Source organism: Sapajus apella, unplaced genomic scaffold (assembly GCF_009761245.1).
Source record: "Sapajus apella isolate SASKATOON/1434 unplaced genomic scaffold, GSC_monkey_1.0 scaffold34, whole genome shotgun sequence".
Lineage (NCBI taxonomy): Eukaryota > Metazoa > Chordata > Mammalia > Primates > Cebidae > Sapajus > Sapajus apella.
This window is the reverse complement of record NW_022436974.1, coordinates 13,313,609-13,327,413: the sequence shown is the minus strand read 5'-3', so window position 1 is coordinate 13,327,413 and position 13,805 is coordinate 13,313,609. Positions and strand designations below refer to the sequence as shown.

Below are 13,805 nucleotides of genomic sequence, written 5' to 3'. Positions count from 1 at the left end.
CCTATTTTGGTGTCAGTTTTTCAATAAAGTTTTGATTATGGGCAAAACAAAACAAAAAACAAAATAACCCTCAGAAGCCCTTCTCTATCCTTTTGTAGTAGAGCTTATTTATTTATAGAATACATCTTAGCTGCTTCCTCATAGCAAAATATTATTTTACAATTTGAGTTCAGAAAAAGATAATGCTAATATTTATTTACTCCTTACTGCATGCCAAGCACTGTTCTACATACTTTGCAGGTACAGTATATGTGAAAGTATTTAACCCTCAGGGAACTCTATGAAGTATGTATGCATATTCCTTACTATCCAAATATTTTCAGTTCCTGAGTTCTGTGAGCAAGTTTGTATGGACAGGGAAACTGCATTGTCTTTAATTATCTTTAGCATCTCCATTTGGAACGATGAAAGGTCTGAGCTTAGATAGCAAGTAACGCTGTTAAAAATGCAAATGCAAGTAAATTTAGTTCCTTTGTTGCAATAGCAATGGTTTAGAGAGGACAAATTCATTAGCTGGGTATGGTGGCATGTGCCTGTGGTCCCAGGTATTCAGGAGGCTGAGGTGGGAGGATGGCTTGAGCCCAGGAAGTTGAGGCTGCAGTGAACATGACTCAGAAAAAAAAAAAAAAAAAATGAAGGCACAGGTAGGATAAGGAAACCGCCTAAGGTTTCATAGCTAATAAGATACAGAGCCAGAACTCTCATCCAGGCATTAAGGCTCCAGAGTCAATATTATGCTTGTGTTAGACTGCCCAGCTAAATATATTTCTTCGTGACCTGTGGCATCATCTATGTATATTATCCCTGTAGATTATCTGGGAATGTCTTTGGGGAGGTCAGCCAGAGTTCCCATCTCATTTTTTTTTTCTAGAGCTCCATTTGTCAAAAGACTCTGAGTATTGCGTTCTATTAGCACTGATATAACAAGTTCTAGTTACTGACACCAACTGCTTTTTGTACACCATACTAATCTAATTGCATGGTTTACAGAACCCTAATGTTGCATTTAGTCACTGTATTTGATGAAATCTGCAATATGGATGATATAAATGATCTTTCTGTCTTAGAGAAACAAGAAAAGCAGACCTTGATAGCAGAAAAATCCAAGATGAAATGTAGTCTAACATAAGTTCTTATTCTGAGCAATCCCTCTCATAATATCTGAAAACTTAGGCCCTCTTCAAACCATTGCTTGTCCTCAACCAAACATGTTATATGAACTGACTTCCCATGCCAGTTTGCTTCACACCAGCATTTAGCCATTTAATATTTCCTAAAGCATTTAATGAATGATACCAGCAATAAATGTACTTAAGAACCAGTCAGGGCCCTCAAAATTGTGCAAAATCACAGGCAATCTATATCATGATGAGTTTTCTCTGTGTCAGCCAACTGCTGTCCAGCTGGAAAACCAGAGAATTCATGCTTACATGTTAAACAGAATTGTGTTTTTTAACTGACAGATAGTATCTTTATGAATTTTAGTGAAAAAACATTATTCCTGATTTCAAAAGTTTATATGTTCACATAGCAGAGAGGCTGGGCACAAAATAGGACAATAATTGCATTCAATCAGTAACAATAAAAAGAAAATGTATCTCATCTCCTTGGAGGCCTTCCAATGATTCCCACGCTGGCTATGCCTTCCAGTGTCTGTTTCTGTGTCACCATGTGGTGAAAAGATTAAAGGTATGTGGCAGTAGGCCAGAAGACCCAAGAAGCCAAACTTTAAATGGTGCATACTCCTGTTGCCCTACTGCAGTTCAAGGATGGCAAAAACATCATTGCAGTTGATTGCAATGGAGAAAATACATGGGTTTCACACGAATCTTTGAAATTCAAAATGCTAAGGTGAAATTTCCAAGTATGCAGCTAGTATCCCTGGTGACTGCAGATACTCTGGTGAGAAATGCTGAGACTTAGTGCCTGAAAGTGCTCAAGGAGAACTGGATTTCGAAGATCTAGGTTTTAAGCATGACTCCATCACTTGCCAGCTGTGTGAACTTAGACACATCACTTGTCCTCTTTCTGAGTCTTTATCTGTGCAAAGAGTTCAAAGTACATGAGCTTCATGGTCCTTTCGAGCTCAAAAGGCTGTGGTCCTTGTTTATGTTTCAGAACTCTGACTGCCTTATTCGCCTGTCATATGATTTCTAGTAGAAGGCATCCGTTACTTAGCCTAGAGGTTTCATATCCACCGTGAAATATCTCTGGGAGATTCCAAAAATCTATTTAAATCCAAACTGCTAATATTTTACTCATTAAGCTATTATTGCTCACCTACTGAAGATTAACCAATACTCCCAAATACAAGAAACACACTATAGAAAATAACTTCACCAATATCCAGATTTTATCAAAACTCTTATTTCTTTTCTCTGAGGTCTCTGGCTCATCAAATATCCAAGGATAATTTTAGGATTCACTAGGCATTATCTGAGTATATTCCCTATCATAATGGTTTGTAGTTTTGTTTTTAATTGAAATACCTTCAAATGCTATTCTTTCTTAAAAAAGTGCTTACAGAGATAACATAAGTGAGTCTTACTGAGTCAATGACAAAAATTTTCTGAAGTAAACATAAACTCAATAATGCAGTTATTTTTAAAATTTTATTTTAAAATTGAGCATTTATTTTAAAAGTTTTGATAAGTATTGCCATATTTTCTTGTGATGGTACAATTTAAAAATAAGTCTTCGTTTCACGTTGATTTTAAAAAATATATAGCATCTGCTTGAATTACAAATGATTAAGCAAACTCTATTACTTCATCATTCACCATCTTCCAGAAAATTCCCACTTAATTGAATACTTAGAAAAAAGTGGCCAGTGGTTGATTGAAAGGCATATTAAAAATAAGGGCAATTTTAATTCTAAAGATGAAAATCTTCATATAAATCTATTTGTAAGCTTCTGAAATTACTGCTGAAAGTCTTCAGTCTGTGAATATATCAATTCCCTTTTATGACTGATGCTGATCATTATGAAATACTGGGAGGCTCACCCTACAATTTAGGAATTGGTGTGGCTGCCACTGCTATGCTCTCAATTGCACACTCATCAGTTCCTCTGCGGATCCGGAAGTAACCATCCTCACCCCAGCTGGTGCCCCAGCTATTTTTAACAATCCAGTAATGTATCCCAGAAGCTGAGCCCGTGCCATAGCCCACAAGCAGAACAGCATGATTAGTCAGCTCAAAGGGGTTGAAAGGATCTCTTAGACCAGTATGGTGGTAGATCCCCTCGCGGTAGTGGAGGAAGTCATCATAGACTTCAAAAGCAACTGCCATGGGCCCATGATGGACCAACTCAAGCTTCATCAGGGCTTCATTGCAGCCTCCATAGAAACCTCCCACATAGTGGTACTCAGAGGAGTAATAACGAAAGCAGTCTTCCTTCATTTTGCATGGAGAATCAGTGCCTGTGTAGGGGAAGCAAGTCTCTTCCACTACCCCAAAATCTTGGGCATACTTTCCCGCAATGAGGTATGGGAAGCCGCCTTCACAGCCTGAAGATGAATAACATATATGGTTATTACCCCTTAGTAGAAAAAGGTTTATCCCATTTTCTATTTTTTTCTTCTTTGCTCCATCATTCTTTGCATGTTACGCTTGAAAGGTGTTCTTAGTTTACGTGTCACTTCTTCATCCATCAATTTTCCAGCCAGCTAACTATACTTTCATTAACAGATATTTACTTAGCACCTAATATAGATGCAGCTATGGCACTGTGGTTAAGTGGGGAAGCCTTGAAGATTACATAGGTTTATAGCCAAAGCTGTGTGAAGAGTTTAACTTCTCTGTATCTCTGCGTACTTATCTGTAAAATCTAGATGGCAGTAGTACCTTCCTCATAGAGTTAAATTAGTTACTTCATGTAAAAATAGTAAAAGTTAGGTATTATGGCCATTACTAAGCAGCCAGACCCCGCATCTTGGCTCTTCCTCAAGTAGTCTTTTCCTAGACGACCTCTTGCCAAACTGTCTTCCCTACCTTCCTCCTGCAGTCCTGGCCCTATTATACACATCTATAACTCTGTACTTTTTCTTTACTGTTCTTCACACTGTTATAATTCATCTCTATCTCTCACTTAACTGTAAGCTTCATGAGGATAAAGATTGTCTTGATATGTTATAGCCCCTATAGCTTAGAAGTCACAACTAGTATTTAGTAAGTATTTTAGAAAGAATAAAAGGCTCATTGGAAAATAACCATTCATCAGCAGTTTCACTGGTGAGCTGGGAAATTCCTAGTGGCCAGATCTGGGCTTGACAGCAAAAACCTTTAAAATGGTAATGTTTTTCCCTCAATAAATTACAGCTGTGTTTTTGACATGCATCACATATAGCCTGTTCTGAAAGCCTAAGTACAGATTTATTTTTTTTTCTTCCATAACAGGGACTCACTCTGGTTGCCCAAGCTGGAGTGCAGTGGCATGATCTCGACTCACTGCAGCCTTGACCTCCCAGGCTCAGGTGATTCTCACACCTCAGCCTCCTGGATAGCTGGGACTACAAGTGTATACCACCATGTCCAGCTTATTTTTTGTATTTTTAATAGAGATGGGGTTTTGCCATGTTTCCCATGCTGGTCTCAAACTCCTGAACTCAAGAGATTCACCCACCCATCTCAGCCTCTCAAAGTGTTGGGATTGTAGGCATGAGCCACTTTGCCCAGCCCTAACTACAGAATTTTAAAATTCTCCCAGAGAGAAACCAGTGCTAGCATGGTTTTAATAAGCGTTGGGTTTTGGAGACGATAATTAGAAGTGAAATTCCAATGCCTAAAAGCTGTTAGACCTTTAAATTGTTAGAAAAGTTATTTGTTCCTATTCCCCATCCATAAATAGGGATGATACTTACTACTTCTCAGAGTTTTGAGCATTGTTAGGCAATATATATAAGAGGCAGAGCTCACTCAGTATATAATAACTATTGACATTTTGCTGGATGTTACAGAGTATTCCATGAGCAACCATCCATTAAAAAGTGATATGGCCAGACTTGCACCCAGGTTTTCTGACTATAGACACTGTGCTTTCTCTACTGCACCATTCTTTTGCCTTTGCCAACAATGGCCAGCTGCACATAGGTAAATAGCTCATAAAGTGGTATCTGAAATGCATCACTTACCTTGAGCATACTGGCTGCAAGACACAACCTCCTGAGGACTCAGGATTGGGGTCTGAGAATTGTTAGTTAGTATACGGATTCTTGCTTCTAGCATACCCATAGAAGCAAATGAGTAGCAGCTGCCACACGATGCTGGAGATGAAAAAGAAAGATACACAATCCAAGAGACATTTGAAGCCTCACAGAGAATCATGCAAAAACCTTAGTGAATCAGATACATTAATGTTTTTACTGAATGCTGTTGTTCATAAGAATAAGCACAATAAGAAGACTTGTTGAGCTTATTAAGGCAACCACTAAGATCTCACCCTTTTTCATCAAAAGACAAACATAAGTTCATGGGACTTTCTTTGAGAATATTTTAGAAGCTAAAAAAAAACAAACCCCTCATAACTTCTGAGACTCTTCTGACAATATTCTTGATAATGATGAAAGAATTTATGTCTACATATTCTGAGCTATCATGTTGGGAGAAAACTGTGGAGGAATACATGTGGGCTGAGCTTTCACATACCTCTAATGCAATGAGATGAAGGTTTAGTTCTCTTCAGAATCATGTTGAAACCCCAGTCCCCAAGGTGATGGTCTTAGGAGGCAGAGCCTTTGCGATTAGTGATCTAACACAAAAGGCTCCAGAAAGAACTCTCATCCCTTCTACCATGTGAAGTTATACATAGAAGTCTGTCAGTTTGTGAGTCCTATAATATTTTAGCTACTACCATTTCTGATGTTCCCTAAAATTCTCCCCCTAAAATTCTCAGATTGACCACATTATACACTGCTTTTGCTAATGAGAAATTATCTAAATTATGAAGATTAGAAAAGAAGCACTTGGAAGAAATCCCTGTGAATTCATCTAGTATTCAACCTGCTCACTTGATAACGTGTAAAGGTGGCTCAGAAAGAAGCAATGAGCTGTCCAAGGACAAACAACTAACAGATAGCTGTGACGAGTGCCTTAATGTATCTTAACGCAGGATTGGTGTCCTTTTTAATTTATAGGTCTGTAACTACTTTAGCAAAAGTTCAGATTTTCTCTCCCTGTCTTGTAGTCACTAGACAGAGCAAAACTAACTTCTATCTTTTGTTTTCAAAGCCATGCAGATGATACCATCCATAGGACCCATCCTTCAAATGATAGAATGACAAACAACATTGCACATTGTACACTGAACACATAACTATGTAGCAGAACCTTCCAACAGTTAAAAACACACTGAACTAGAAGCCAGAATTCTTTTTTTGTCCTCCTTTCTTGTTTTGCCCCTCATTCTTTGTGTAATACTAGATAAGGTCTTACAAATAGACCTTGGTACCCCATGAAAGGAAACCAATGTCAAATAAATAACATCCTAAGAGAGTCTGGAAAGGGTCCCCTTCTGACTATCCAGCTTTCTCGGCCCAAAGCAGCCATGGAAACAATCTCTCTCAGTCTTGGTACTCTCATTATCTGACCATCGATCACTGTGGGAGGGACAGGTCACAAGTGCATTGAAGGGCTCAGAATATGTTCTATTTACAGAGCAATCACAGGAATAAGGGAAAAAGATAATCTTCAGCAAGCCCCTGACTTGTCCAGAAGAATGTGTCAGCTATCATGGCAATTAAAGTTTTATTTCAAAAGGCAAGGTCAATGATTCCAAAAGAATCATTTATCTCTTAAGAAGACTGTAATGATATAAAGAATAAGAAGTGAATCTAGCCCAGCCAGAGCTCTGAAGTCATCAAATTTCTACAATCTCAAATAGATAATGTTATTTTCATATGGTATAACTATGTTCAGCAGCTCCTTTCAGCAGAGAAGAACACACTGGACTAGGAATCCGGAGTCAGGATTCTTTTTTTCCCCTCCTTTCCTGTTTTGTCCTTCATTAACTGTGCAACACTGGGCACTTGACCTTTTCACATTTTTTTTTAAATCTTCTGTGTAAAATGAATTGGGTGGAACAGTTTAAGGTCTCTGCCTTCCTGCTCAAATAGTATAAACACCATTTTGAAACAAGACTTAAGTGGTCTAGACTTTACACATTATGAAAATACTCTGTATTTTCTAATTAATGTGACCCAGGAGAGACATTTCCCTTCTCTCTTAAAAATACAATAATAGATTAAAAATAGCATAGCTGGGAGAAGAATAAAGAAAAGACAACCTGTCCTATTTCTAAGCTTCTCTTCCCTCTCATACCTCAAAGTATTAATAAATCTAGCTATAAGGCTTGTTCTTAAATCTGTTTTCAAGTGTAAAGGTAAAACCACATTTGTCCTCCCACTATTTCTTTTTTTTTTTTTTTTAATTTCAATTTGCTCTCTGACTAGAGAAAAGCTGTGAATTCCCTTTATCGCAGCTAATTCTGAATTCTGGGTTATACAGAATACTACTATTGGCATAGTTAGTGAGAATTTTCAAGTAGTCCAACTGGTATGAAGAGAAAATACTTTTTTCTCCAACTTGCAATATAGAAAACTCAAAGCAAGTTAAAAGAGGAACCTCTAAGTACATCATTTTCTCAAGTACCTGACAAGATACTACAAATGAGGGATCAATTCAAAAGCAATTAACCCATCAAAGCCCTCTGTTTTGAAATTGCCATTTCTCTGCACCAAACATATATAAAACAGTCAAAGAACAAAGAACACTGGAGCAAATAACACCGTTTACCAAGCTATAAGAAAACTAATGTCAAATAATTTGGCTTTAGAGTAACTAACTTCCTTTTGCTGAATTATGATCTCATATAACTTGCCAATATCTTTTAGGAAGGGTTTGCTAAACTTTTCTACCTTCTCTTATGCTCCCAGTGAATTTTAAAAATGTTTCATTAAAGTTGTTACTTTAATGTATTGCTTGTATGTCTTGCTAAACTGTAAATCATCAGGACAAGGACTATGTCATATTAGTCTCTATTTCCTCTGCCATTAAAAAAAAATTCCTAACATATTTTAGATTTTCTGTAAACAACACCAGAAGGAACACTATAATATCAGTAGCTCACATTGTATTATGGCAATGCTAACCATGTGCCAGGACCTCAATGATCAAGTCAACACATGATATGCACTATTAATTAATCTTCTCAAATAGGCATCAAAGATCTATTTGGTGATAGGGTAACTTGCAATCTCTTAACATCAACCCTTCAATTTCACTTTCCATTCATTTTTCAATTATCTTCAAATTTCTCTTATTTCTAATTACACTTTTTCAAAGAAGCCCTCCCCAGGAAACTGAGAAGGTAAGGAAGGATTTCAGGACCTATACTTTCTTTAGCTGAAGTGCCCCAGAATAATTGGTAGAAAAGCAAAGAGATGAAACCCTTGGTGGCTGAAGAAGAACAGAAATGCTGCTCTTTGGCTGTTATAAGCCCTGTGTGGGGCACTCTACATTCAGAACACTGCAAGCATTCAGTGAGATGGGAGGTTGAAGGGCAGGTGATGACAGTGAGACATGGCACAGGCTGATTATCACTAAAATTTTAGCAAAGGGAAAAAGAACAGTTTATCTTTGGGTACCATAAATTTATAATCCTCCCAGGAGGCACTAATCAGAATGTTTCCAGGCACCAAATACTAAGCCTATTTTACAGTAACAAATCAGTCATACATAGCATTATCTTCAAAACGGGCTTAGAAGTAATAAACCTGAGTACAGCATAGATTCTTCAAGTCACTGTTGGCTAACACTTGGGATAACAAGATAATTTGCTATCAAGCGCAGTTAGAGGACACGTTATGAAATCAACTCACATTGTATCAAATTTCTGAAAATAACCAGTAAAATTCAATGATAGGAATACTTTTCATGAACTTGGCTCTGCACTCATGCCATCACTCAGGAAGCTGGGTTAATACTTACCATCACATATTGTATTCTAATGTAAAGTGATTTTAAAAGCCCTTATACAGCACAAAAAAATCTACCGGAAAATAAATTTAAGGAATTATTGTATGGGTTCATGTAGTAATTAATGATTAAATTAATGGGGGTGGGGGAAGAGAAGGACAGGTAGCAAAGAAAGATTCCAACAACCCACTTGCAGAATGGTACACAATTCTTTGCTTCTACTAGAATCTTTCCTACCAGGAGGGCAAATAAGTTTGTCTTACATATCACTCTGATTGTCACTAGCTACCTGAAAAATACATTGAGAAGAGTACTGAAGAAATGTAAGCTCAGTTGGAAAGACAACTTTTTGCCAAAATGTGTCATAGATATGAAAGGAAAGAATTCATTGGCCACCAATTTTCTATTTCTGTAATAAAGGGGATCATGCCCATTCCATCTAGGTATCCCCGAAATCCAATCCAGAGCAAATGTTCAACAAATAGTTCAGAACAAATTAATAAAAAACTTGGCTTTCTTTACCTTGGTTTCGAACAGGACTGACAAAATTGATACCATGAACATTTCTCCAGTCCCAAGATGATGGTAAATTCAAAATCTGTTGCTGTATTTCAGCAGTCAGTGGTGCGGGTTTGGGCCTAGAAAGGAAATATATATTTGATATCAACATATAGTCTTTCCCTTGAGGATGATTTCCTAAACTCTATTATAATTCTATAATTTAACCTACCAGACTAGCTAGAATCTACATTCAGTCCCAAAGAGCACTTGTTCTATGAGTGATTCAATTTGTCAGTTATACAACAGAGTTGTATAAATGGCTTTCATTCTCTGTTTCTTTTTCAGGATCTAGTATTAATAATTTTCCCTTGTGAAATGACACTGGTTTTGTATATCGCTGTGATGTTATTTTTAGTATGCCTGAATAGCTGCATTCTTACTCCCTTTAGAAAGCTTTTTTTTTTTTTTAGACAGAGTCTTGCTCTGTTGCCAGGCACCAGGCTGGAGTACAGTGGTGCAAGCTCGGCTCACTGCAACCTCCACCTCCCGGGTTCAAGCAATGCTCCTGACTCAGCCTCCCAAGTAGCTGGGACTACAGGTGCATGCCACCACACCCAGGTAATTTTTGTATTTTTTGGTAGAGATGGGGTTTCACCGTGTTGGCCAGATGGTCTCGATCTCTTGACCTCATGATCCACCTGCCAGGGTCTCCCAAAGTGCTGGGATTATAGGCATGAGCCACCGTACCCGGCTGCTTTTGAAAGATTTTTGACCAAGAAAGGGACGAGAAATAGAAGACCTACAAAGGGTTCAGAGAAAACAGAGGAATCACTGATGTTTGACTTAGGAGACAGACACTTTGGTAGTGGCGTGGCTGTAAAAGTGAAGTTGGCAAAGAAATAAAAAGGTCTATGTGAGGCAGGAGAATAGGGTCTGGAAACAGGGAACGTAAGGCCAATTCACACTGACTTCCTAGAACTAAACAAAATGGAAACACTTCAGCAATAGCAGGAATGTGAATGGCTTTGTAACTTCACTTCATCCTCTTCGGTTACAGAGGCCACACACCAGTAGTAACATCTTCTCCATTATCACAGGGCCCATACGCAGTAAATGACTTTGTAACTTTACTGCATCCTCTTCATTTACATAGGGCATACACCAAGTAACCACAGAGGCCACACACCCCAGTAGTAACATCCTCCTCATTAACACAGGTCCCATACCCAGTAAATGATTTTGTAACTTTACTCCACCCTCTTCATTTACATAGGGCATACACCAAGTAACCAATGGAAAGCCTGTAGAGGGTACTGAAGCCACAGAAAATTCTGTAACCAGAACCTTGAGCCATTTATGTGGGCCCACTCCCATCCTCTGGGGTGTGCTTTCATTTCCAAAAAATTTTTGCTTTTGATGCTTCATTCTTTCCTCGCTTCATTGGTGTATTTTGCCCATTTCTTTGTTTGAAATATCAAGAACCTGGACACCCTCAACCAGTAACATAAGCATAACATATGCTGACTAGCTCTGTAAACAAGATATCATATAAGGTGCGATTTCGTTACAGAATCGCACCTTATATGATACTGCTGGGCTGTAAGACTCTCCTTTGGGTAAAGGAGAGTTGCCTAGGCCCACGAATGAACAGACATTTTTGGGAAATGAGAAAACTGTTCTAATACCGGCTCTGTATAAGAGATTTGACACATACATACACACAACCACAAACACACACACACACCCTACACACAGAGAGCTCCACAGCTTGAGGCACATTAGACTTCTTGGAGTTTCCCCAAGCCTGCCAAATGCCCTCTCTGTTCTATATCTTTAAGCTGCTGCTCCCTCCTGTAACCAAAAGTGCCTGTTGCTCACCACTTAGAACTCCCCTAAGAGTTTTTCCTTAACTTCTAATTTTTAAAACTAGTCATAAAGTAGCCTCCACTCACTAGCCCCCAGCGAAAACTCACTTCCTCTTTCTCCCTGCTCCTTCAAATTTCTTGTTAGGGCACTACAGTCACACTGTGGGAAAAATTAGTTCTTCTGTTACTATAAACCATGTGAATTTCTTATTCATCTGGGCACTGTCCTACCACACTGTTCTAATTTTTCAGCGGCTACCAGATGTTTTTTACTAGGCTACAATTTAGTCAATGGCAAAGATGCTTTAAGGGCTATTTCATGGCCTCTACACCTATCCTCAAGTGGTCCTGTCTCTCACAACTTCTCTTAGATATAACACAGGTTAAGAATACAAGACAAAATGGAATGGAGATGAAAAAAAGAGAAAAACAACAATTGCTATTCATGAATAGCAACTGTAACTTTGACAATTATATAGACTAGAGAAATGCTACTTCAATTTTTCACTAATTTTCTTTCCTAAACCAGTCACATTGGTTGAAGATATATATGATACAGAGATAAATATGAGATGGTCCTTAACCGTACGGAAAACAATGTTAAGAGACATAATATATACAAAAATTACTATAACAAATAGAAGTTACAGTAATGCTATAAAACACACAACTTGAACAAAGTCTAAATAAGGCTCATAAAAAATCTATGCTTCATAGGTAATTTTATATATAGGATGAGAGGGAAAACAAAGCTTGGACACTTATTGTGAGATTTTTAAATAAAAACTAAGATGCAAACGAACTTTGAATGGAAATAGTTTCTGTGGTTTCACATTGAGAGTGTATGTTGAAGAAGACACTCAATTTTTTTTTTTAAATTCTCTCATTGAAGACTATCAACACAAAAGACTTCTGTGACCAAAGGCATGTGGGTTTCTCCCCACACATCAAGCAAGCAACCAATTCCACAGTGCGTTCTATCTGGGTGTCCTCTAATCCAGTTTGGACACTATGTACCTGGAGATGGCATCAGATCTCACAAGCTGAGGGCTCCATCCCACAAAGCTGCCCCCTATGTCCAATGCCAGTTGAATGTCCCAGTTGTTTACCTGTGCTTTTGACCAACCAGCTATAACGGGGGTGTTGTATATCACCCTCCTTGGGTTCAATTAATTTGCTAGAGTGGTTCACAGAACTCAGAGAAATACTAACTACTGTTTATTGGTTTATTATTAAAGATACTACAAAAGAAACAGATGAAGAAATGAGTAGGGCAAGGTATGGGGGAAAGGACACACAGCTTCTATGCCCTCCCTGAGCACGCCACCAGGTATGAAATGCCACATGTTCAGCTTTCTGGAAGCTCTCTGCACCCTGTCCTTGTGAGCCTTATGTGGAGACTTCACGGAATAGGCATAACTGACAACCATGTAGAGAGGTGATTAGACAAAAAGGGTATGATCTAAACTCAGCAAGGCCTGTCTGTTCAGTATCTCAGCTTCTCTATGCAGTGTTCCTTCCTTTAGTGTATAGAACAGGACATCTTTGGAAAGGAAGGTCTTAAGACCCAAGATCAGAGGGCAGAAGAAGATTACAGTCCTACCATGGGCAGGTGAGAGGAGGGCAGAAGACGACAGAGAGAGAGAGAGAGAGAGAGAGAGAGAGACTGTTTTCTGAGGCCTACTTCTAAGGCCTAATGTGCCCCAACATTAAAAGACAGTAACAAGGGCTATGGGAGTTATAAGCCAGAACTGTGGACAAAATCCAGTATGTATTAACTAATTTTCCTGTTTAAACCTAAGAATATAGTAATATAAAGGATAAAAAAGACACTTAAGTTTGGCAGCATAATGCAATTTCAGAGCATATAATTTTATCACTTACTATCTGTGTAACATTTGGCGAGGAACCTAACATTACGAAACTACAGTTCACTTCTATTAAACTGGGTATAATCCTGTTCACCTCAATGGGTTGTTATGAAAATTCAATGTAATAATGGGTAACAAGTGCTTAGAACAGTGCCTTTCTCTGATAAGTCCTTATTAAAATGGCAGCTGTTATGATAACATCCACGTCATTAACAGGATTAAATAAGATGCTGATACAGTTTAAAGAAATTATCTGGCACAGAACAGTCATTTCAATATTAAGTTCCTTTTTTCTGCCATCCTATAAGGCAGAGATTTGCCCATCAATGTACACACACATAAAATAAAAAGAATGTGAGAACCGAGGCTTAATGGTGTTGTCAAAGGTGTCTGAACCAGAGCAACTCCATCTTGAACAGGAGGTGGCTAGCTGAGACCTACTGTGCTGCATTTCCAGCCAGTTAAGGCATTCTAAGTCATAGGATGAAATAGGAGGTCAGCTCAAGATACAGGTCATAAAGACCTTGCTGATAGAACAGCTTATGGTAAAGAAGCCAGCTAAAATGTACCAAAACCAAGATGGCAATGAGAGTGA

General features: G+C 38.3%; 1 protein-coding gene across 3 annotated transcripts in view; it reads right to left on the bottom strand.

The window, feature by feature from the left end:
- Positions 1-2,593: 2,593 nt before the first annotated feature.
- Positions 2,594-13,805, bottom strand: part of CTSC (cathepsin C) — a 49,952-nt gene continuing 38,740 nt past the window's right edge. For all 3 annotated transcript variants that reach the window (XM_032295821.1, XM_032295822.1, XM_032295823.1), the window contains exons 5-7: positions 9,496-9,611; positions 5,133-5,264; positions 2,594-3,509 (exon numbers count right to left, since the gene is read on the bottom strand). In XM_032295821.1, coding sequence (XP_032151712.1) covers positions 3,007-3,509; positions 5,133-5,264; positions 9,496-9,611 — 751 coding nt within the window. In that variant the 3' untranslated portion in view covers positions 2,594-3,006. The remainder of the gene's footprint in view (positions 3,510-5,132; positions 5,265-9,495; positions 9,612-13,805) is intronic.